At 41.9% G+C, this 26,312-nt stretch overlaps 1 protein-coding gene across 1 annotated transcript; it reads right to left on the bottom strand.

Moving 5' to 3' along the window:
* Positions 1-726: 726 nt before the first annotated feature.
* agps (alkylglycerone phosphate synthase) lies at positions 727-25,478 on the bottom strand. The gene is made up of 20 exons (XM_079231102.1): positions 25,276-25,478; positions 22,128-22,217; positions 20,833-20,923; positions 20,613-20,733; positions 20,413-20,487; positions 19,329-19,400; positions 18,229-18,308; positions 16,753-16,833; positions 15,494-15,619; positions 15,091-15,199; positions 12,052-12,179; positions 11,539-11,590; positions 9,984-10,060; positions 9,783-9,895; positions 7,887-7,956; positions 7,118-7,179; positions 6,139-6,228; positions 4,713-4,812; positions 4,507-4,564; positions 727-860 (listed from the first exon to the last, which is right to left on the bottom strand). Exons 1-20 carry the CDS (start codon positions 25,458-25,460, stop codon positions 739-741), a joined length of 1,902 nt encoding a protein of 633 aa, XP_079087228.1. The 5' UTR covers positions 25,461-25,478; the 3' UTR covers positions 727-738.
* Positions 25,479-26,312: the final 834 nt, after the last annotated feature.

Below are 26,312 nucleotides of genomic sequence, written 5' to 3'. Positions count from 1 at the left end.
CCCCACTTCACTTTCTCAGTAACTAAACATGCAAGTAAACACTTTCAGTACAAACAACTAAACACACAAGGAATATCTCTCTTTGTAATCATACTGTATTTCTAGGGGGGGTTCTTGTTAAAATGTTGTGGGGCAGAGGGAGGCTTCAGTCTAGGCAGAGGCACACACACACACACACACGTACAGTTGAGAAAAAGTCTCTTATGGCAATAGGTCAGTACAACAAAGGCATGAGGGCAAGAAAAGATGAAGACATAGAAAACATCATGTCCATGTTGCTCCACAAAGGGACTCACTGTACATCAGCAGAGTGTTTAGTGGGAGAAAGGGAAGGCAAACATACGCTTTAGAAAGGCACAGAGCTTTATAAAGCACGCACACACACGTGCACACACACACACTTGGCAAGGATATTTAGGAACTGGTTAAACGTAAGAAAATGAAAAAAAAAAAAAAAAGATCTAGATTTTGTTGCATCATGTCCAGTTGCATCATGGCCACAGCTCCAACAAGCTGAGGCTGTGAAAAACGAGCTGCACCGTGAGTGACAATGATTGTTACAGCATATTAAGTGCAATATAATGTAAAAGACAAGGTTTGGGTGAATCAATAAATGGCACTAAATGACTGATGAAAAAGACAACATCTGTCCATTTGAAATTCACAGTTAGTATCTATTAATCCAAAATGCACAAGATGCTTTTTTAGAAAAAAGGTGCGATAAAGGTGAGCTGGAAATTAGAGGAGGTTCCTGTTGCCGAAGATGTTATTGGGGTCCACGTAGTCCTTGACAGACTTGAGCATCCCCATGCCGACATTGGAGACGGTCTCTCTCATCCATTCCTTCCGAAGTTTCCCCACTGAATGACAGAGGAGAGAAAATAAATAAATAAATAAATGAACTCAAGAAAGAGGACCGAGGGGGAGAAATAGAGGAATCGGCACGGCTGATTGCTCAGCGGGCTGCTGGGAGCCAATCAATCTTGTGAGAGTGAGTGAATAAACAGAGGGTGATAAATGCTTTTATTCAGAGAGGAGAAATGTTTTGCATGGCATGATTTATGGAGCTCAGCAGACTATCAAACTCATTAGGCTCTGTGTGTTCCCAGAGGAGGGGCCGGCTGGCGGCTGTAGCGGGCTGTCCCCGGCTCCTCGTTCTTTGAGTCACCACTCCCCTCCGTTTCCCTCCCTCCAGAGCCGCTGGAGCGTTTGTCTGTGTGTGTGTGTGTGTTTCTGTCTCATTGTGCACACGAGCGAGCTCCTCCAGCTGACCTGCGAGGGATGTTGTGCTAGCTTGTCCTGAACGCAGCTCTGTGCCCTCTAACACTGGCCTGATCATCAACAGGGTGCCAACGCCAACCACAGAGCACCACACAATGGCCCTCTGTCAGCAGGACTTTGGCTTTCTGCCGCCTCCAAGCCCCCAACCTGAGGAGCGAGGGAGGCTGTGGCACCGAGCCTAGTGAGGGTGCCCATTGCTTCACCAGCTGTCCAGTCCGACATACTCCACGGCGCCTGAGCCCGACAGGTTCTGAGCGGAGAGTCTGGAGCCAGCGAGAGGTCTGGTGACCGAGGAGGACTGGAACAACCTCATCGGAGAGCCAAACTATTGTTCGAGAACTTCACATGAAATGGGAACTTTGATTGTATACAAGCCAATAAAGTTGTTGAACTTTTGTCAACCAAGTGTAAACTCAGCCACAATCGGTACAATGAAGAGCGATTTTCAGCTTGAACATAGCATCTGCAGATGCTGAGGGTTTACATGTTTTGTTGCTTTAATTTGATGGTGTTCAACAGCGACGAATATATAAAATTCCCTGGCTCCAGTTTTTCAAATGTGAGGATGTGTGTTTTATATCGGTGTGGAATATCTTTGTTTTTTAGTTTGGGATTTATTTTAATTGTTTTTTTTAGACTGAACCAAAGAAATTATGGATTAATTGATAATTAAAATAATTGTTACTAGTTAATTGCCATCTGCATTGAACTAGTGGAAATGCGGTTATGCAGTATGCACCGTCTTTGACGACTAGCACAAACATGCGTGCAGCATCTGGAGGCTAAAAAACAGCTATTCATGATCAAAACATAACATTTTAAAGAAAGGTAAAGGGCCTTAATCAAAGGACGTTACGTTGGCTACATTAGCAAAGAAACATCAAAGCTTTCAATATTTCAGATAAGCTGGGTAAATGTTAACTTTTGGAGGTTGCATCAACTTAAAACAAACACAGTATCTATATTCCAAAACAACAAAAAAGATACATTTGAGAACAGGGCAGCTTGGAACAGGTGCTGCTCGCTGAGTAAACACTTGAAATCAGCAGTGTAACCACTGGAGATTAGATAGAGAGGCCTGAAAAAACGAAGGTGCATGATGGGAGTGTTCACACGCCTTCCCTTCCCGCCCGCCCGCCTCTCTTTGCATCACTAGCAGGGGAGCTCCAGTGTTAAGCGGGCATGTTGAGGGAGGAAGCCGCATGTTATGAGAGTCCAGCCAGGAACCCCAGATGGGGATCAGCCATTGAGGCTAGTGAGGCCCGTCTCCTGACAAAACAGGGCAGACAGCGAGGTCACCAGGGACTCTGATACCACGCAAACCTCCAGATGGTGACACAGGGACCAATCAGCTGCTACCCAATAACTAAGAAAGTACCCTGCTCTCTACAACCTCCTCCTCTTCAGTCCTTCCTCCTCGTTCCACCTCCATCCCTCCCTCCTCTCAGGAAAAGGAGAGAAAACAGAAGGTGCTGGGACTGCATCATTGCCTCCATCACTGTGATAATTTACACATCTATCTTGTCATATTCTCTCTTTTTTGTTTGCTATTGCAATCAATCTCACCCGGCTAGGTCTGTGCAGCTGAGACATGCAAAGACGAGCAGTTAGTTATTTCAGAAATGACAGATTTCTTTTTAAAAAGTGTCATATTTCGCTTGTGTGGAAAAGCCTGGGGGAAGCGCCGGGCGAAAGGCGAGGTGGGAACTTCACAGAATCAGGTCATTTTTCGACCTCCTTAGTTCAGTGACCTGTGTGGAGGTGTGTTGGGCAGAGTTAGCGATATTGGAGCTTTGCAGAGCCACAAGGTGAGTTGAAGATGCTGGGCACCCCGGGGTGGCCCTCGTACAGAGGAGATTGTGGTGTCCATGCTGAGCCGCAACCTCTCGACAAGCTCTCGCTCTCCCTGAGCTTCTCTGACAAATGAGGGTCAGGACATGAAAGACGGGAAGACAGCGGCCCTGCCTTCCTCTGATATGGCCGAGCCAGAGTATTGGCTGATAGATGGATGACTCTCCTGGTGATGGATGTTCAACAACTCTTCACCGCTGCGACACTGGTGACCTAGTTAAAGAGGACATTTTCTCCTAACGTTCAGAACCAGAGATCATAGATCAAACAGATCTTTTTATAAGTGAGAGACTCCATCTACACTTAAAATTGTTAGCGTTTTTGTGACGGACAGCAGTCAGCAGTCACCACATGGTGGTGGTAGCTGAGTATTATGTCCTGCAGCGCTCTACACGCCCAGATTCCCTTACCTCCGCCCACGCAGCACAACACTGACCTGCTGTAAATACAGGGACACACAAAATGTATATTTCCTCTGGTGCCCTCCCACCTCACCATCCTTGACTACATCTGTTTTGTTTGATACACAAAACCCAGTGAAACTAGCTCCATTTGTCAAGCACTGATTGTGGGCAGACAAACCGGCCTGTCTGCGCTCAGATAGCGAGCCTCACTGTTATTAATCACAATTACAGAGTGGGCCTTGCACACAGGAGCTGCATCAATATCCCCTCCTCCCCCTCCCCTCCTCCCCTCCCTCTGTCACCTCCCCGTGCTGCTCGGGGTGGCTGGGCCACCGTTTGGAGGTCAGTATACAGCCGGTGATAACGGCGGCATCATTTACCCCGGCCCACCGCCTCCTTTTTATTAGCAATCTTTTAATTTTGAACCCGTCCCCGCCTTCAGGAAAAATTGTGATTTAATATCGCAGCTGATTCACTGCATACTGTTTTTGACAGGTGTGATGAATAGCCTGAAGTGATGTATGAAAACAGCAAGGCGGATGGCAATATAGATAAGGCAGCCATTTCGGTTAGCCCTGATGGGGCCCAGAGAGTCGTTTCACCGCCCTCCCCTGCTCACGTTTCATTTGGTCACTGCTGAGATGAACAAATAGCCGATTCAGAGCCATTCATCTGAGCCGCAGGAGCGTATTTTGGACACGTGAAAGAAGTGATGAAAGATCTCCGACCAAATGCACATTTATAGCACGAGTGGTCGCCTGCTTGCTAGAATGAAAAAAAAACACGCTGGGAGAGCTCGCCGTGCTGCCTTTTCTACTCGCCGCAGCCTCTTTTCATAAATTATTATTGAGAAGAAAGTGGAAATAACATGTCATCCCGTTCAATGTTCTACTTAATAATGTGCTCTATTTGATACATGTTCACAAAAACAAACCCGATCTTTTAGTATGTATTTTTCGGGGTTTAATACCTCCATGGTGATGTGACAAGCTCCCTCCATTGGCAAGAATCTCTTCTCTAGCTGCATGCTGGGGAATAAAAGAATAGAACCAGGGTCATTCACTTTCTGGGGTGTTGGATATTCAACATGTCTTTACTTCAGATATAACTATGATCTATAAAAAAAAAAAAGGACTGGACCACAGCATAATGTTGATAAACTTAAACTGGTCATACCTCCACTTCTTCATACACGTGTACTGGATCACTGAGTCCCCTGTAGTTGAAGGCAAAGTAAAAGTAGACACAGGCACCAGCGTCATATGTCTGAGTCACCCTGGAAGAAAACAAGTCAAAGTTATGTTTACACAAGTATAAAACACTCCTGAAACGTTTCTCCCTCAGCTCCTGAAATCTAATTTACATGCTTACAAAGAGCAATAGATTTGGCAAGGGGTTCCATTTTCCTACAATAAATGCATTTCCTGCTTCATAATAGGAAGACAAAGTAAAGTGGGAGGTTTGGCTTTCTCCAGTGAACCCCCGACCTCAATTCCATTCATGGTTCCCCGAAAGCGGAGGCGGCGCAGAAGCACTGTCACCTTTAATAACATAACATTATCAGACATTAAATGGCCATCAAATGCTTTTAATCATCTGAGCAACATTTGTGCTGCAGAGTACCAGGATGACTCACTGATGCGAGACGGAAAATGGATCAGTCTGTTGTTTTACACAGAACAAAACAGCCTTCCTGCTCATGTGGCTTCTTCTAGATAAAAATGGAGCTTGAATTTTCTCCATCAAGAACAAGTGTAAAAAACGGTTTTGTTCAGAATAAAATGCTACCCCAGGTTGCATGTTCTCCCTCTCTGGCCTCGTTCCCTGTGGAGGAGCAGGGTTCAGAGCCCTTGTTCATTTGACATGGCCCATCACCTGGCACACTGACTGTTCTAGAGGTTAAATGGACAAATCAATCATGTGACAGACTGCAGCCGGGAAATGAATGGCTGTCGCATAATCAGGCTGAGGTCTAATCTGTCCGCAATCGGCGAGCAGAAGCCTGGTGCTCCTCGACCGGCTCGCCGTCTGTTTGTCAGATTGTCCGTCTGTCTGCGGGGCCCTTGCTAACTCACCGGGGGACGGGGTATACAACCTCAATACTTAATTGGTATTAAAATAAAAATGTTGAGTATTGTTGGCTGTAAAGTATAAAAAAAAAGGGCAAATAAAGTCTGGTCAGATTCATCATCTTGTGTGCTTATTGTTTCAACAGAGAGTTCTTGATTTACATCACAGTTTTGGAGAAAATGTTCCTCTCGTTTGATTGTTTTAAGATTGAATGTATAAGTCGATATTGTTTCTGGCAGTGGCCTGCTAGTTTAAGAATGTAAGAAGAATGTAAGAAGAATGTAAGTACACATTTGTTTTTAAACACTTGTGTCTTCAGTGTTAACCAATAGGCTTGGGGTTGAATGTGACAGACTGGGTAAGGAACATATATACAGATGGTCTAACACATTGTTGATTTTGATCTTTTCATAGGATTTTCTGAAAAATTGTTTATACTTAAGTAAAAAAACAGTACTGTATCTCTACTTGTATGTTACATGTTTTACTGATCAGCCCTTGGGGATTGGATTTCCCTGTTTGCAAGCATTACCTGCATGAGGATAATGGTTGGAACTGCACTCCTTTGTCTTTGCACTCTTGCATGATGCGTGCCTTTACGTTCCGGCAAATGTCCAACACCCTGGAAATAATGTATAAGTTAGAATAGAAACAATTAACCATATTAAACCAAATTGCAAAATGACAATCCAAATGGTAATATTTGCGTATATAAAACTCAAATGGAAAAGGGAACTTACATTAAACTGATTTAATTAGCAATGAAACATCAACATTCAGAAAAAGTACATGGAAAAGAGGAAAAGGAGGGGACTAACATGACGACCATTGTGGGAGAGATTTCCACTGGTGTGGAAATGGCCGCCAGTCCTAAGCATGTGCAGCAGTGTGTGTAGGATGGGGGGGGGATGGGTAATGAGCCAGGCACATACGCTCGCCTCAGTGCCTGATCTCTTGGTCTCTCTCGACAGGCATGTTACACAACATGGAGCCGTCTGTGTGTTCCTGGTGTGTGTGTGTGTGTGTGTGTGTGTGTGTGTGTGTGTGTGTGTGTGTGTGTGTGTGTGTCACAAAATGATGATGAAACCATGGAGAAAATGCAGAACACCACATGTGGATGTGAGATGAATATGTGGCTCATATTGTATTTCCTCACACAGAACACAAACGGATAGGTCTCTGCTAGTGTGTGTGTGTGTGTGTGTGTGTGTGTGTGTGTGTGTGTGTGTGTGTGTGTGTGTGTGTGTGTGTGTGTGTGTGTCAGTAATGCCGGGTTTGTAAGCTGAGGAGGCAAAGCTTCCGCCAACGCAGAGCCGGTTAATGGGGGGAGAAGGCAGGCATGACGGTGAATGGCAAAGACAGAAGCAAAGACAAATAAAAGCAACAAGGAGAAACAGGAGCAGGGACAGGAGTCTCTCAGGACGGAATGTGTAAGAGGTGAGAAAAGAAACATGTTTACATGCATTCAAACTGATCAGTGAGAAGCCTACAGCTCACATCAGTGTCTTTACCTGTCCCAAGGCACAGAGGTTTCAAAGGACTCCCCGATGACATAGTAGTCCATCCCCAAGTCCTGCTCGGAGTACAATATTAGCATTAGTAGGCAAACAGTTAATGGTCATTCAGTACATTTACATGCACAAAAGAAACCAGGATACTGGGGGAAATCAGGTTGACATGCTCTGTAGCAACTTAGCAACTGTAAAATCTACAAGTACTGGCCTTTCTCCACTACCCCCAAACTTACTTTGAACCTACGGCTTACTGATTTTTTTATGTTTTAATGATAGAAGATGGTGATTTCTTAGTTGTTTTATTCGTAAGGGTTTTGTTTGGGTGCAATTGGAGCCAGTTTTCCCTTTACAAATGTATGAGAGCACAAGCCGGTCTAACTTTAAAGCAAATTATTTTAAAAACAAAAAGGGAAGAGTTAAGAAAACACATTATTACAGAAAGCTCAAAGTAACCAAGTTATGCAAGTGCACGTAAACTCCTCGCTTGTTCCTGTGATGAAAAACAGCCTTTCTGACAGGACTGACCTAAGGCAACTCTCCATTGTCATTCTGACCGCCACCACTGTGCTCTCCTCATGGTGTAGATACCTCAGTGTTAGACACCCTGACAACAACCGTGACCAGATCAAATCAAAGACCTCCCGAGGTCACATTCTGCAGCCTTTCTGTGTTTCTCAATATCCTATCTGCTGTCAGCCTGCGTCCTCCCCGCACGCCCCACCTGCCCGTCAGCGCAGGCAGAAAAAAAGCCAGAGGAGTGACCCACCCGGAGGTAAGCGATGACGAAGGTCAACATGTAGCCCCTCTGCCCATTGTCCTCTCCAGCTGCCAGCCCCCTGGAAGCAGATAACAGGGTTAATGTTTAACAGCTCCTTTCTTTTAGCTGTGTTGGTCAGACCGCTCGCCTCACAACAGCTGCCTGGGAGCCTGTCAATCAAACAATGTACAGATCAATGAAGCTATGCTCTGTGCATCGCCACAGGTCAGCCACACATCCATCACCTGCAGTGGGTAATCAGATTTTCATCTACCACCCAAACTAATCAGCCCAAGCTCATTAGAAAATCGCTATATTGATTTTTACCCTTCTTCCCGTTTCCCCAACACCACAAAAAAATATTCTTCACAGAACCGCACCAATCCATCACTGGCACTTGATCTGATTGGTGATCACGATTTATTTTTAATAATGCAATAAAGCAGAGGATGCTGCATGTAACTGACAAGTTTCTTGTGATTTAATTGCTGGCCGTTTCCAGGGCAGCGCTCCAGCGCCATGCAAGTCTTGGCACTGAGCCAAAGAATCACATCAACAGTAATATATACATCGATAAGCTTTACCTAGGAAGGAGTCACCGACATTCCCCAGTGAGGATCCCTGGTTTGTCCCCGCTTAAATGTGTGTTGTAATGAGCTATTGGTTTCTGACTAGTTGCTATAACATCAATATTGTTTCTTATTTTAGAAAGGTATTTTGTTGGCAAGTTTCCCCTACAAAATACATAACAAATTAACTTGAATTAGTATGCACAGTAAACATAAGGCTCACTGTTTTTCTTTTTCATGAATGGATTAGCAACAACATAACAGATTTGGTTTGAACAATCATCTGGATTTTTCTGTCTACATGTACCCAAAAAGCTATTGTGTTTCTTGCAGTGAAAGGATGCTGACAATATCATTTGCAGTAGAGTCAGTCCACTTGTGATAAAAGCAGATAACATTTTTTGTGGTAATAGGAAATAACAGAGGAAAATGCAAACTAGTGACCATCTTAGAAAGTCTCTTTAAGATACATCTTGAAAACAAAAAGCAGAAAGGTACTTTTGAAATAATATTTTCAGAATGAAAAGAAAATAATAATAATTTAAAAAAATATTAACTTTTCTTTCTAAAATAAATAAATAAATACACAATGCAAAAATAATATCCCTAAGGGTAGAAAGAATAGTTGGCATTACCAAGCCTAACCTCTACTATTTGACAACTACCAATGATACATAAACTAACTAAAAACTAAAATACATTTTACATTTTTTTTAAGTTTTAAACAGTCCACACTCCACAGGAACAATGTGTTGAAACATCGGACTTCAAAGCCATCTCAGAATCACCAACAAACAATAACCAATGGAACTGCATAAAGCTTCATTTATCTTCGGATGAACTCATGTATTAAACTTTTGTTGAGGGTGTTAAGCAGGCAGAGGATAGAGAGAATCCCTCTCAGTATGACAGGGAACTGATTTCCACCAAAGTCCTCATTGATCCGTTTCATAATCAATCACAGCAGCACTCCCAGGCTGTGTCCTCTCGCCCTGCGCTGTCCTGAGGGGAGCTCTGCCCTGCTATCACCGCCCACACCACACCTACTTTAACATAAAAGCTGGCCTGACAGGAGGACATCCACAGGTGATCCATCAATCTACAGAGACAAACTACTGAGTAGAAGCCCAGTCTGAAGTGTGTAACTGTGCTTCTCCATCCTTGTCACTGCTAATACATAATGGCTGGTTAAATAAAGTGACATCGGGGCCTCAAGCTCCATGTCGAAAGTCTCACCAAATGGTGCTTTGTCATTTCGGTTCTTAACACGGTTGGGATCTGTAACTGATCTTTCCAACATGCTTAGTTATGAGACAGAAGGAGAACAATTACTTACCCAAATTTTGCCGCGATGTCATAAACCTGCTTCTCGTGCTGCAGCACCTTCTCACGGTCTCCCTCAAACAGTAGGGTGGCCACACACAAGCAGTTGGGGTCGAACCCTTTGAACTGGTGATTGAAAGAGACGGCTTCATTTTTCATGAAAAATACTCGACAAGCAACTGGTGATGATCACTTCTAATTATTGTTTCTTTACCTTGGTGAGGTAAAACGTCTTCAACCCGTCCAGAAAGGACGTGAACATTGAAGATACTTGAGGCTTCAGGGCATGACCTGTAAAGATATGAGCTGAGGATCAGCTCCATCTATTCACAAAGTAGTCCAACAATTTTTTTTCCACACATTAGTCATATTCTTCTGCTTACATTCTCCAGCAAGTCAGATTTATTTGAGGTTTCAAACAGAAGGAGGAAAAATAAATGGTAACATTTGAATAACTTTACAACTGGCCAGTGGCTGCCAGCGACAGAGACTATAAATCAGAGGGTTTCCGAAGGGAAGTGGGGTTGACACAGCGATATCCGTCTTCCTCACCCACACTTTTTGATTTATTTCTGATCGGACGCACAAAAGCGCCTGTGGACAAGCGAAAATGAGAGGCAGGGGCCAATGGGATGGTTATCAATCACTGCGGGGAAGTCACGGGTGATGTTGCCGAGACTTAACAGTTCATTTATTTCCCCCCATGCTCAAGTCTCTTCATCACTTAGTGTCCTAATTGTTTCTATTCCAAAATTTGATTGCAGGTCTTTAGGTCTCTCGCAGCCATCATACTCGTTAATTAAATACTCAACATCCAGAGAGAGAAAATTACACCTACACTGTGCATAATTCTACTTTTAACTCTCCCCTCTGTGGGTTTTTTTTGCATATCAACACACTGCTACTGAATGCAACACTCATTTCTCATCTTGTGCATCAGGACCGGGAGCACTAAATTGTACTTGTAATCCCAATCTGAAGAAGACCTGTGAATACATCAACCCTCCTTACTCAACAGCCAACATGATTAAAAGTAAGGATAATCCACTAATAAACCCAAGATGGTATCATAGAGCCATGGGTTTTAGTTATTAGTGGAAAACCTGGCAGCTTCATCTTCCCTGCTTAATGCTAAGAAGTGCCTACTATGTGAAAAGTGGAAATATAGGGGAGATAATGAGACCCCTGGAGACTGAGGAACTTTACGGAGATCTAGCAATGCCAGATGCATTCCACAGGACCTTAAGAAACAACATCATAAAACGTCAATGTAACAACTACTTAATTTTGGCCAGGGTCATTTTTCAGCTTGCTTAAATTCTGTGACTGTTTGTGTGTGCAGCTATTCTGCTGCAGAATGAAACAATAATCAATTTAACAATTCAGTGCTGCAGAAGGTAAAATCATTACATGTTGTAACATTGCGAATCATTGTTAGTTGGTAATCAATAAAACAACAACCCAAATATTGACCAAAAATAATACAGTGAGAGAAACAAATTTAAACTCAAAATAAAAATGATTACTATAATGCTGCTGGTTAAAAGCCTGCAGTGATCTAATCAAAGCCAAAGGTTACATTTGGGCCCAAAAAGAAAAGCACTTCCTGAAAATATAAAACCAGGTCAAATAAAGTCCTACTTGTACAGGGAAGGGTCACCACAAAGCACTCAGAGGGCTTAAATCAGAGTGAAGCTGTAATGGCAGCAGCTGCAACACTTTAATACGTCTTGGCTGGACTATATTGTGAATGCGCAAACAAAACTTACCAAATTTAAATTGTTCATTATCCATGAGTCTTATCGATGCTGGGGCACACCTCTGCAAAAATAAAAGTTTGTCCATATTAGTCGGTTTGAATCATCATCATCATCATCAAATGTGATTTATTATTGTTGAATTAACATTCAGTGCCACTTAGCTTTATAGCTTTTAGTTTATTGCTTAATGTACAGTGTATAGACTTAAAGTCTAGTTCCTTTAGCTTGATGGATCTGACAAAAAAAAGTTGGCCCTGTCAGGTTTCGATTTGCTTATGCAATGTCTTGGCAGCAAAGAGTCTCAACATTAAGGTCCGATTAGACGTTGGACTCTACAACAGCTGCAGAAAGTGCTTTAACAAAGAGTACAAGTTGGTCTAAAACTACATTCAGATATTTTTTTGCAAATCAGATGCAAAATGCTTTTTGCAGTTTGGGCAAACCGGCAGCACACTCAAAAAGAGACATGGAGAGAACACAGTGACAGAGCGGCACATGTTCAAAGATCATTTAACAAGTTACCTGTTTGGCAACCTCTCTGAGACAGGCAACTCCCTGCTCAAAATTAGGGAATACCACCGAGCCGTATTTCTGATACTCCGGCATGGGACGAATCTTCATCGTTACCTCAGTAACCACGCCCAGGGTTCCTGTGGAAAATCACAGTGAGAGATTTTGAGTTGAGCAAAAAATAAACTAAAATCCATCCCCACAATTGATATGACCCAACACCCTCTTTGAGCTACGTAAGCCTGTTTTACAGGGCTCTGGTACACGTCCCGAGGGTCCTTTGAGTAACCTGTGTCTCACATTTCATGTAGCAGATCTGGTTTGCTACCACACACTGGGGGACAACTAAGATTTATCAACTTAAGACCTTGAGGAAATAAAGCAAAGCCCTATCAAAGGCAGCGAGGCTAACAGCAGCGACACATATCTACAGGTATGCCAAAACCTCTGGCTGACCTTATGACCCCGACAACTGTCAACCATTAACTGCTGCTGAAGGAGTCAAATTGCATGTTTAATAAAAGTGTCTGCCTTACACAGCAAAAATGTCTTGGATCAACCAACTGCTTTCATGGAAATATCTGAGTTCAGTGCTATTTTCCATCCCCCTAATCTGTAATATTATGTATTATAAACCAAATAACACAGACTGAGATTGTTGTCACAATCTGGTAAATAGAAGTTCAATATTCACTTTTGTTTAGCTCTGTTTCAGGACTCTTTCAACTCTTGCCAGTTGCTAACTGTGTCCGGCTGCCATTTATTGCTGAGCAGGTTGTGTACAGTGATTTTTTTAGAGCCATCTCTTTCTTTCAGTTTAATCATCATCAATGAATTCATAGTGTTTTATTCAATAACATTGAAAAAGAAACAAATGCCACTCCTGTTTTCAAGCAATATTGGAAGTGTGTTCATCTCACTTCTTCTTTAATATAATGTTTGGGAATTTTATTGGTGAGAACAAAACCTATTACTGCCCCCCAGCCTGTATGTTCAGTGTTATTGTCGACAATGTCCATTTAGAGATGAAAATAGCTGGCTCCATTAGGAGGCTTCCTCCGCCCGGTATGGCTGTTAATGAGCCCTCTAACGTGACACTACATGCCACACGCTGCTCCCTAGTGGCCCGGTGGAAAACATGTGACTCCATTAGGCCTCCACCTCAAAGAGGCTCCTCCTTACTGCCAGCAGGAAGAGCCACTGAGTGAGTGAGCAAGGAGGAGTCAGAGATGGAGAGCGAGAGCGAGAGAGAGAGTGAGTAAAGGAGTGTGAGTGAATGAGGAAAAAAAGGGAGGTAATAAGAACAGCAAGGTCAGAAAAACACTCTCTTGGGGACGAATGCAATGAAATGCTATAGTGCAGTTTAAGCCTTTTTTTTTTTTTTTTTTTACATTTACCATCTCCAATAAATAAACCTCATCTTACTGAATTACAATTTGGGCAGAAGCACTATTCACGAAGAAAACTCTCTGCTTCCAGCATAGAATGTCTAAAAAGCATTGACCAGCATGAAGCCACTACAAATTGACTCTGTATATTGAATTAGCACTGGTTGGCTTCACACAACTACATTAAATCCTCCACGGTTGAGACCAGTTTTAAAAGAGAAAAGGGATTATCATTGATTATTCCACTCATTCTTTACACTGGTTGAAAGCAAGAGTTAGGAAAATACTTTGCATTCAGGCTACTTCAAGGCCAGGGAGATAGTGAGTCCCAGTTGTTGTGAGGTGAATGAGAAGCTCTGATGTTTCACCGTAATTTCCACTTAACATGCACAACCTAGTTGATGGTTTGACTGTGGTTCTTCGCTGTTGTTGTGTCCTACTGTCAGATGTGGTTCCTAAGGTGAGGAAGTAGATAATTTTAATGAGACTGTGCACTGGTTTGACCTCTTAGTTCCAGCGTTAGGCCTCCCAGAAGTATCTGTACTCCCAGAGACGTGAGGTCCTGTCCCATCTCTGTTAGACCACCAAAGACCAGCAGCAAACTCACCTCCAGATGTTTCAAACGATATGAAGCATTATTCTAACTTGTGTTATTAGCCTTCATTTATAAACGGAGCCTTTTAAACATTCAACCTGCTCCCTTGGACTCCAGTTACATACGCACAGTGCTGGTATTCTGATATAAGACGGATCCATTCAAAGAGTATTTCTCTCCCAGCTATTTTCGGATGTTGAGGTTGAATCAACTTGCTGTTATGGAAGAGATTTTAAAAATCCATTTTGTGATTTCATCAAGTAAATCAGCAGATCTTCAAATATTAAAAAGGACAGCATAGCTAGTTATTAAATTCAGCATAATTTACAATAATTCACTTTAAGGGACACCTCTTTTTAAAGGATGGAGCTTGTTTGATGTAGCTTTTAAATGAGTGTATACGCAACATATGGAAAACACCTTTTAAATGTATTACAGGTCATTTAGCAATAGATTTTATAAATTATTTAAAGAAGCAGTTGAAGAGTATTAAATCATTCACACTGACAATCGTATCAACTAGTAAAAATACTTTCATGTCGTGGAAACATTTTCAGTTGTAATCTACATTGCACATTAGTCACTTGTGATTTTGATGTTGTATGTAAAGCTGTGCTCTTTGTACTGATATTGCTGTATTGGCTATAAATGGAGATTTCTACAGTGATCCCAGCCTAGTTAGGGAGCAGATTGCCGAGCTTTGTAGGGTGAATGAAACGTTTGCATTCACAGCTGTTAAACATAGCGATGCCAAGAGTCTCTGAACCTCCTCATTATTTAGGAGGGAACCAGGCATATGGCAGAATTCTCTGTGGGCGTTCACAAGGACAGGGCACTGCAGATGGGGCGGGGAGGACACTTGCTGGTTCCTAACTTATACACCTCCAGATCACATTTCCTCCTAAGCTGGTTAATGTGTAAGAACCATCCTGATGTTACTGAGTATGAGAACCATCCTGATGTTACTGTTTTATCACAAAGTCCTGCACACAAACCCTACAAACAACACATTAACACACATGTCCAAATTCCCTGGTGGACTGAAATCACTTGAGAGAGGTTGCAAACCTTCTGAGCCCATGATGAAGTGGTGAATGTCTGGCCCTGTGGACATGCGTGGGCCCAGACAGCTCTTTTCAATCACCCCCTGGGGGGTCACCATCTTTACGCGGATGACCTATTCAGCCACACACAAAAAAGCAACACAACAAACACTTTTAGAAACAAAATATACAAACTGTAGCCTACTTTCACAGATTTACAAATGTTGGTTATAATTAGAGTGCCGCCATGTTTGAACACATTTCAGAACCGATACTGTGACCACTGCATTTTAGAGGTGAGGGTAAAGTCCACAAAACTTCTGCTAATAATTTCCTTACTAATTACTGTGCAGTAACAGCTGTGTGCTGACAGTCATGCTTTGGAGCAAACATGAGCAGAAAGGTAAAGGGGAGGGCGGGCAACTCACCAGGTCTTCAATGTTGCCGTAGATGTTCTTCTTCATGCCCGATGCTCTGGTTGCTACCCAGCCCCCCAGGGAGCTGAACTCCATGGAGTCCGGCTCATGTCCTGTACAGTAGCCGCTCTCATTAAGCTGTGGAAAAAAATCCCCAAAACGAATGAGCCAAAAACAATGACGTCGTAAACCCACAAGAATGTTTTAATAACAAGCAAAAAAACGTGTGCAGGCAAAGAAAAAATATAATTGCAGCTCAGCTGCTGCATTCACTCTTCTCGTTTTGGTGCAGTGCTTAAACTCTGGTTTTATGGCATCATCCATTTTTACATTGGCCTAAAATAAAGCAAGTGGAAAGAGCACAAAAAAACTAAAAACAAGATCAGTGTTGAATTTCACTGCTCGACTGGATAACTGATGTTTTGTGGAAAACAATAACATGCATAGGCTTTTTCTAATTAATACTAGTAAAAATACAATTACAGAAACTTTACAACTACATGTTTATGTAAATATATGAGTTATATAGGCTACGTCTCATTTTGGTGCACATTCAGCTTCCATAGGACTGCCAAATTTAAAATACTGGAAGTGACTTCTTTGTTTCTTGCCACATGGCCATCACAATGTGACAATGTACTTTGGGGGTGACATAAAAAAAACCTTTGAGCAACCTTCATCAGATGCGCTATCCCTACGGCTTTGAGGAAAATGTGTCGGTCATCAGGAACACACATTCTCCTGAAGGCAGCCCAACCCCTAACAGATTGCATCTTTAGGCAGGACATTTAATAGTAATAATTATAAGGACCTTAAAGTACAACAACAACCCTCACCAGAAGCATAAGACGTGGGGGTTAAGTCAGGCCTAGTTTTATCACAGCACTCCCCTGGAAGACAGTTTATAATGCAGACCCATCTGCTCCATCAAATTGGCCCAGTCTAAATGCAGAGGTGGAGTCTGCTTTAGATGCAGCTCACGCATTCCCCTACATCAAATGCCCGCTCCTTCTCCATTTTTCTGAATTAGCTTGATGGTGCCATCTGCTCATGACCACCGCCTCACTCTCTAATCTCTCCACTTCGGCACTCTGCTCCCGTCTCAAACTCCTTCCTAAACGCTGTTCGATCTACTGAGCAAAGAGTACCAAGGTGACTGAGCATGGGCAACCTGCATGTGAATGGTCACACAGCTTGATTGTTGGCACAACATTATACAGAATTTTAAAGCTCCCTTAATGGATGAATATGGATGGATGAGCAGTACTTACCAACCTCTCCAAATCCTGACCGACGATGCCAGCTTCCATATGGGCAGTTAAATTTTTCTCGTCAATCCACAGGATGCGGTTCTGTGAGGAAAAAACAAGCAACATGACTAGGGAGGTCATGAAACATTCTGTATAAATGCTTCATACCATTCAGTGTAACAGAAATACTCTTGAATGCAGTTTGTTTAATCTGTCTGAAAAGAACACATACCATTCCTTGATGTAGGTTACAAGATCTTAATAAATTAAATATCATCATATCTGTCCTATGAACTCTAAAACTGCATACATCTATTTTGTTGACTTGAAATATCTCAGGCTCAGACTTAAACACCATCCTGAACAGCAGTCCATGAGGACATTTCCTTGGCAGTTTTCTCTACAATACTTTTTGAAGTTCTGCACCAGCATGTCCTTCTAGCCTGACGGTCACATGTCTGAGGATAAATGAGTGCAGCGGGGCAGCAGGACGGAGACATTTTCCTCAAGGTTAAACTCAATTTAACATCTGATTCCAAATATATGCCTCTTATTTGGGCCGCTGGGCATGTGGCCTACCCTTACCTACAGGAGGTAATTTCACACCTGCCATCAATTATTCTCCAGGGGTAATAAACTTTATGTTCCAACCACACTGCTCCTTTCATGTGCTTCCATTGGAGCCACCTCACCTCTGACCCCTGACACAGAACACTGGTCACTGGTGTCTGTGGAAACTCAACGACTGCTAGGCTAGCAGCATCCAGACAGCTTATATATCACCTCTATGTGAGCCTGGATCAAAGGGCTGAACGGTGCTGGTGACGATATTCATCGTTTCAGATCATATCCAATTAAACATAATCATGTTCATAGTCAAATTATCGGGATTCCATTCAACTTCATGGCTGGTGCCCAAAGTAACACATTTATTAACAAACAGGAATTAAGTTGTGTCCCACCTACACACAACAAGTACGCTCATTCGGAAAATGGCGGAAATTATTGCTTATTTTCATTAGTGAAGTGAACAAATACTGAGAAATATTGTCATCAAATTCTCAGATCCCAGTGCATTTAATTTACACTTATAAACAAAAATAATATTCAGAATGTAGAACTAGAAAATGTTATTGCTTGATAAATTAAAATAAAGATAATACATTTCAACTGATTTATCATTTTTAAGATTATTCTGAATATGTAGAACATTCCCTCTGGAAAAATGACAAAGTGGTATTTGAAAGTATACAGAAAAATGCTAACATGGGCAATACAATTGCTACATTTTTCATTGTGGCGTTTATAAACACCATCTCCCATAATACATACATGCAAAAATAAAAACACTTTTAATGCAAGCCAGTCAAACCTTTTGGTTTCACAATAATAGTATTAATTTGGCTGTATCGTACTGCATTTTATTTGGTTTCCAATTATCTTGTCATTAGTGAAGATCAACTCTTCTGACACTTTCAGACACAGGTGTTTACGTACCATCTGAGAGGTATCCAGAGAGACAATGGAACGAGTTTCCTCTGGGGGGCACTCAAGGGCACTGGAGACACTCGTCCCTCCTGAGAGAGAAAAACAACAGTCACAAGAGTTACAGCAGAGATGCCTTCAAACACTTTCATGCGTTCATGTTCTTCACACAAAACCACACCTGTGAATCTAGGGCTTGGTTTTAAATAATAAATACAAAAATGTTTATGAAAATTAAAGTGTTTATATATCTCAAAGAAAGATATGAAAAAGTATTGTTTGGGTATAAATAGCAAATTCAGGTATCATATAGAGAGCTGCAGGGATGATGTATTTGTGTAGGCTGACCCCAGAGGTTAGCATGGCTCTGGTTCCCTCCACAAAAAGCAAAAGGGATTTTTGATTATTACAGATATAAGCTCTGAGGTGAACACAAATGCATGATACGTACACGTTTTGTTCAGAAAGATAATCTTTACAAATGAACACCACTTTTATTATTTTTGAAGTGACAGTTTTTGAAGTGTGTGTATTTGAAGTGACAGTTATGCAAAATACAGTAAAAAAAAGCAGCAAAGTTTGCACAGTGCAAACAACCCCTCCTTCTTACTTTGTTCTTCTAAAAAGACTTGAGGCGTCAGCAGGTAATTGCATAAATGTATGACTGACTTGTATTTCATAAAATTCATGAAGCCATTGAATACTATATAGGATTTCAGCCATTTAGTCATCATGCAATAGTAAACAGTAACAGGAGACATGGTTTGGGGGTTATTACATATGATAGGAGGTGCAGATTTACATTGTGTGCTCAGATTGGTGGCCCAGAATGCCTGTTATTTATTTTCTATCGCTCCAGTGCAAAACACACAAGGCAAAACATAAAATTATGCATAACATCTACTGCACTGTCAGCAGTATCTTATTTACAAGGTTCATTCACAGATTACGTGGCTTCATTAACAAAATAATTATAATAAAATTTCACCAGTGTGGGATGTGAGTAAAGAAGATATTAAAGTACATTCCATATAAATACACATCAAGTGGCCAGTACATACAGTATGTAACAGCTAATTATGCTGATTAGAGACATTGATTTCACGACTCACCTCCATATGGTATCAAACAAACGTTATGTTTGCACGCCAGTTCCACAATTTTCACTACATCATTGTGGCAGTCTGCAAAGACACAGAATATTATGATTTAGAAGTATTTAGAAGTTAGTGGCCATCGTAAAGAAATCATTTTCATTTACCGTACTCTATTGCATTCATAAATTAAGTGTGTAATAACCAGAGTAGACACATTGTAAAGGAAATAAAAATGGCACATAACACTATGTGTATACAGGAGACAATACATAAATGTATATGGTCCGATCCATTAGAGCTGGGGGATTTTGATTTGCCTGATAGTTGTGATTTGCCAGGGGCTTTCCTCAGGCAGAGCCACACTGCATGAAGCTACGCTCTCTGGGGTGGGATGTGCTGGATCAATATAAACAAGCTTTAGCCAATCATGGAGCTAACATCCATTCACACTGGAGTGGTGAGGGAATGGGAAGAGAAGCAATGCCCACCTACATGGATGTGCTCCACTGGCCCAAAGTGCTTTTAGAGGCAGTGAGAAATGCCTGCATTTTGCCATCCAATTTAACACAGAGCTTCTGCCTAAAGATTACAGTTCAACTAACTAAATCTCCACTTAAAATACACAGCTTGACTCGGGACAACTGAGGAAAGCAAATTACTGGTCAAAATATCCATTTTATACATAGCAAATGAGAGCGTATTTGTGGGGTTGGTCAAATTTAAATACGGTGCTGGTGAGGATGAAACGATGCCTCCAGTTTCTTGATGATTTGCTGCCCATTTGGGAGGGTGCTAATCAAGTTCCAGCCATCAGTCAACACTCATTTGCATGATAAAATAGTGCCAGCCATAACAAGAGAAAACCAATCTCAGAATCATAATTCATGGGTGCACTGTGCAGGGCCAGACCATGGAGTATTGGGTGTCAACCATCCTCCCCCTGACGATTCTTATTAAGCCTCCACTCATACATATTAATATCCCTGCCTCTGCAGAGATTAACCCTTTAAATCAGCTAAGCCAGTAGGGGTGGGCGATGTTACGTGGGTGGAGAAAAACAGACCGATAAAAACACAGATGACACAGCTTCTGAACTCACTTGGCCATACCACCAGATCTGGAACACGACCAACTTTCCCCTCTCGCAGAGCAAAGATCTCGTGTAAGCAATGGCCTGGAAGAAAATACAGGAATGAGATGATAAGCACACAGAAATATGAATGTGATTATTATAAATAAAAACAGTGGTGCTAAATTTAAAAAAATAGGGATGTGTTCAAAGTCTCCAGCATGCCTTACCGTGGGCACGAAACACCCGGTCTTCTGCATCATGAGAGAAGGGAATACCTATGGATTTCAGTTCCTCCACAAAGGCCTCGTTCAGAGTGGGAGGCTGCACAGCACTGCTAGTCAGAATGGGCTGAAACAAAACAAGCCATTGTGATTTTTGTAACTGTGACAAAGTGCTCTTTTTCGCCATTCATTGGAGACCCAACAAATAAATATGAATTACACTCACTGTTGCTGGAGATTTATGCTGCATATTGGTTCCAAACGTGCCTTCCATCCAGTCTTTCAGAGCAGGGATGATCATACCACTTAGTTTATACCTGGAATGTGTAAAGGAAGACAGATTGTGTGACCAACCAATTAAAAAAAGAAAAGAAAACTACGCCTCATGTAATAGTGATTTTTAGTCGTGGAAGTCAAAGCTCTCAATTGAAAACATCTAAATGCTTGACTGGGCTTATTCATTTGGAAAACCAGGCCTGTGTCTAATAAGAATAGAGTGTGAGGTTTGAGTCCAATGAGGTTATTAGACAAGCAGAGCAGCAATGACAGTGCTGTCCGTATGATCGCCCTCGCCAGCCTCTGCATAATTGAGCTGCTGGCACAGCCCGGGCCAGCCCATCAGGGGACTGTGGTGTGCCTTTGTCCACGAGACCATGAAACACACTCTATAATGAAAAAGCCTCTGTCGCAGTGGGCACGGAGGAGGAGAATGCCGTCTTTGACACTCATTCAACAGCACCCCAGCCTCGGGTATTGTAAGCCAACCAGGTAGCTTTTCAGTCGAGAGGGCACAGAGCGGTTTGTGGCAACTGCTTGCACAGGCAGAAACCATTCGCTGTGCAACATCCTGTTCAGTTTAGCTCATTACTAAAAATACATCCTCATACAGCTCTCCGTGTTTACAATCTCACAAGCAGGACTGTCTATGCCAAAGTCACATGTCATGATTACAATCACAGGGCTCATCGATACCAATGCTATTGTCAAGGGAGACATGGATAAAGGCGCTGTTGTAAACTGAAACCATGTTCAGTAAATTTGAGGACAACTGGCTTTGTTTCCCTCAGACATTCAAACCAAATAGGTTGTCTCCAACAGTGGGTAAATTCCTGTGTGTACCCACAACAATAATTACTGACATAATATGCTCCAGTTTTGAATAGATTTAGAAAGTGGTTTCTGTTAACAGGCAACAGAGTTTGGGGAGAGCTGACAATCACAACCAGTGACCTTTTTAGATGACAATGAACAGTTAAAATGCCAGCCACTAGGTGGCAATAGCACCACATTGCTGTGAGAGAAGGGGCTAGCAACTGATTTCAAAAGCCCTCAGTGCTGGCAGGGAAAATGAACAATGCAGCACCATCACCATCCTCAAGTTATCCAAATGTATGAATGAAGGTAGGCACAATGGCTGTGACAAAACAAGATTAGAGGCTGTGAATATAGAACAGTTTCCTAAATCCTTAACAGATAAGCATACATATTATCTAAGAGTGTTGATATGATATTATACCGTACCTTTTACCGGTAAATTCTGCTTGACCTTTCTTATTGAAGAGGAATTTTGTATCGCTGTATCCCCAGCCATTCCATTTCATAATCTCCTGCCTGTGGAAAAGCAAATATTGGCAAAGGTTAAGCATTACAATTTGTACACTTTACACTGAGGGTAAGACATAAAATGCCAGCAGAGGAAGTTAAAAAACAAGTATGAAGGCGCCTTGGTATATCTTGCCGCCATAGTCCCGCTGGGCTGACACAAGCTTGGCATGGGCAATTCTACAAAGACAAAGAGGAATGGCTTCAGTCCGTGCTGATAATATCCCTCATGCTGAAATCTTAACAAACAGACATATAGCAATTCACTGAGGGAAAATGTAAAAGTCTCCATATTCTATTCAGTCATTCACAGTATTTGCATTTAATCTAGGTGGGGCTGGATATCAGTTGGCAAATTTACAATATTGGAGGGAGCAGGCAAGCACACCTACAATATTCCCCGGGGGCCTACAGCTACGCTATGCTCTGCACAAAACACACAGCTTGTTGACATTGTCATGCCGATGCAGAAGCGACACATTCAAATAACATATCCATCAACAGAGGATGCTACCAGCCTGTGCCGACAGCTATTTACCATCAAGCACATTCAAATATGTTACATTTATGGCGCCTGGCAGTCATAGTTTCCCACTGCTAGTTTCAATACTGTTCAGTGTTTATGATTAGGTCCAAACATGTGTGCTGACTATCAAGCTTCAGCTAATTATTTAGCACGTCACCTTCAATAGTATGCATGCTCCAGCCATACTTTCTGATCTTTTTTGTGGAATTGACAACATAATGGAGTACAGCTATAATGATCTACTTAGGGATTGGAAACAATTGCTACTATGCTGTTGAGGATATCGCATTATAACCAGCAACTCCACAACCAGAGATGATGCTCGACTGTCTCTGCTTCAATGCTGTGCAGAGCTTGTGTGCTTGTCTGCAGAAAGACAGCTCACCACTCACAGAGCAACCATAACTCATGGGTCACTAGGGATGGGATGCTAACACAGTGGAGTAAAAGCCATAATTAAGATTAATACCTGACAAAATGGAGTTTCCTATAAATTGAGAGTGAGAGTATAAATGAGAGTGACACACTGAGTCGTACTTTAATGAATCCTCGCCACCGGTGATATGCTGTCAACGCTGCTGAACGTACTGAAGAAAAATGTATCAATAAATGTGGCAAGTTTGTACAAATTACTAAACATGTTAGGACATAAGCAAGGTCCTTTTTAAAAGGCAAAGCAGTAAGTTTCAATGAATGTGTTTTGATAAACTGAGCTCACTTCTGCCTGTGTGTATCTCAAGTGTTTTTTCTGATCTGAATCAAGGGTCTTGGGATAAAGCATGCTGTACAGACAACCTTGGAAGCAAATCTGTGATTTGCAATTTTGGGCTATATAAATACATATGCCCTTTCATGAATTAACTAGATATACAGTAAAAAAACAAAACAATGAAATGTGACTATGACTACAGTGGACATATACTGGGAATGCTTCTTAGTATAGTGCAATACAATTCAACAGTGGCACAAACAATAGCCCTACTTCGACCAAAATGAATGAATACCTTTGTTAAATGTTAACCTCCATGAAGGCAGGATTGATTGTTGGGCTGTTGTGTTAAACTCTACTAGTTTGAGCGAGGAGCTGGGACACCTCGCAACCTGCAAATCTGGATCCCTGCCTGAAACCACCAAACTAGCCATACCAGAAAGGAGCAGGGAGAAGACCGAAACTGTAAAAGTGTGGCTGGACAGGTGACTCTTGGCACTTCTTCAAACAAAAAGTGAGTATTTGTTATTCTACTATCACAACATGGTATGTGGTTATGTATCGAAAGGCAGGGGCAATGAGTAGGCTACCTGAACTTCACCACACTGTTGGCTTGCCCCTGCTTCTGTTAAAAAAAAAAAAAAAAAAAAAAAAAAAAAATATATATATATATATATATATATATATATATATATATATATATATATATATATATATATTGCTCTATAACTTTGCCCTTTACTGATGCCCCACATCATTATCTTACAATGTTGATGCTTAAAATTATACTGATGCACAACCCCACTGACTGTTGACCTATGTTGACCTAACTTTTAAACGGCCAACACTGAAGACACTAAAAGCCCAGCATAACGATTGGCACCACAGACAAGGGTGCAAGACATAACATTGGATCATATCACCAGTGTCACACTGACCAGACAGGACATGATGAATTTCACAAGGCCAAAAGCTCACACTTTTGAGTGCTGCTTTTACCTCGAGCTACAGCTGTGATCTCAGACTGACATGAGACGTCAGCACAGTTTGAAGGCGGTCCTCAGAAGGAGCTGAGCTGCCAATAGGTTGAAAGTCAGACCACCACTTGTCCTGACCAATCACAAGAGACAGAGAAGACACCAGAAGTTTCAGTCTCTTTCGTCTGTTGTTCACAATGACTTAGTTGTTCCTTTATATTGACATTTAGTTAAGACGAACCTGAACGTTACAACAGACCGTCTCTCAACGATTACCCTCCCATAATGTGTGCATCGCAGTCAAAATAAAGAGTGACGCACTTTTCTCAGTTGAAACGTAACAACGCTACATTGTTACAGTTCTTGAATGAATAAAACTGTGGAACTCAACTAACTGTATTGATAATCTCGACAATTCGCTTCAACGACTTTGTTGTCTTAACATATCAATGAACGCCGGGTTAGCCGTAATGTTTACAAGCTTATACCTACACAGAAAAACAGCCATTTAACACATTACATTATATATTATAATCCACAGGACGGGAGAAAAGCGTCTAGTGACCAACTTTAGGGAAGTCGACCACATCGACGTGAAACTCCTGAGTAAAACTATAGCCGCACCCACTCTGTATAGCCAAGCACGTTGACGTTAGCTCGCAGGCTAATTAAAAGCAGCTTTCGCCACGTCTCCCTGCGTAATAGATGCTTGTTAAAGAAAGGCAAGCAAGTCTGTCAGAGCAGGTCACCCACACCGGGTTTTGTTTACACATTAAGCCACTGATGTTTGACTTAATAACTAGCTAAAGCCACAGAGGATGGACCCCAGTCCACCGCTCCATCACAGCCTTGTACCTCCTCCTCGGCACCGTCTTCCCCTCACTGGAGACGTCTGCCTCGGCGCCCTGGGCTTTGCATTCCGCGGCCAAGATGGTCGAGTTGACGTCCTCCGGTCTCCGTAAATGCCCAGCAATTATTCTCAGTCTTTGCTGGGCAATCCGTTGCCTGTCGGAGCCGCCGCCGCTGCTGTTGGACGCCATGCTGCTTCCGTGTTTGTGAAGGGAGGGAGCGGATCCATGAGCGGCTGTCAGAGGTCAGCCCAGGGAAAGTGCGCTGCGTTCAGAGTTCGTGGGATTAATCGCTATCGGTACACATGAATGATCCAAATAGTAACTAATATCTGGCAACTGGAAAATGGGAATCTCCCATGACACGTTTGGCAGTCGGAGATTTAACATATGGAACATGAAAACATAAGTGTTACCATATAATACATTATAAAACATATGTTGTATTAACTGTGTGCTATGTGAATGGCTATTATACATTGGTTAAGTTTAGGGATGAAATTAAATCAACTAATCAATTAGGAGATTGAAATAAAAATATTGTGTGATTGAATGAAGTTATCATTGGAAATGCCCTACATTTGCTTGTCATAGTTTCCCAATTATGAGAATCTGCTGCATTTCTTTGTCTTAAATGATGGTTGTGTCTAACTATGTGTGGGGTTTTGCACTGCAGGTAGGATATAACAAGCAATGGGAATATGACACCTGAGGATCTAAGACGATTCTCGTGTTTTATGTTTACATTGTTTTTTTAATGTTTGACTTTGAAACCTGAGAATTAGACAATTACACAAATGAAAAGTTATCTTCATTCTGCACATGAATGCACCATTTTAAGTATTTCCCAGCATGCCTTGCGGCACACGACTGGTTGTATACACTCCATTGACTGCGGAGAATGGACTTTACGGTCATATCGTTTTTAAAAGCAAAATGAATTCAGCCCTACCACTTAAATATTCAAGAGTACTTCAAGTCGTGTACACAATTGATTTGGATAGTTTTTAATAGTAATAAACCTACAGTATGTTAAATTTAACT

The sequence above is a fragment of the Taurulus bubalis genome (assembly GCF_910589615.1).
Source record: "Taurulus bubalis genome assembly, chromosome: 15".
Classification (NCBI taxonomy): domain Eukaryota; kingdom Metazoa; phylum Chordata; class Actinopteri; order Perciformes; family Cottidae; genus Taurulus; species Taurulus bubalis.
This window is presented reverse-complemented; position numbering and strand designations above follow the sequence as displayed.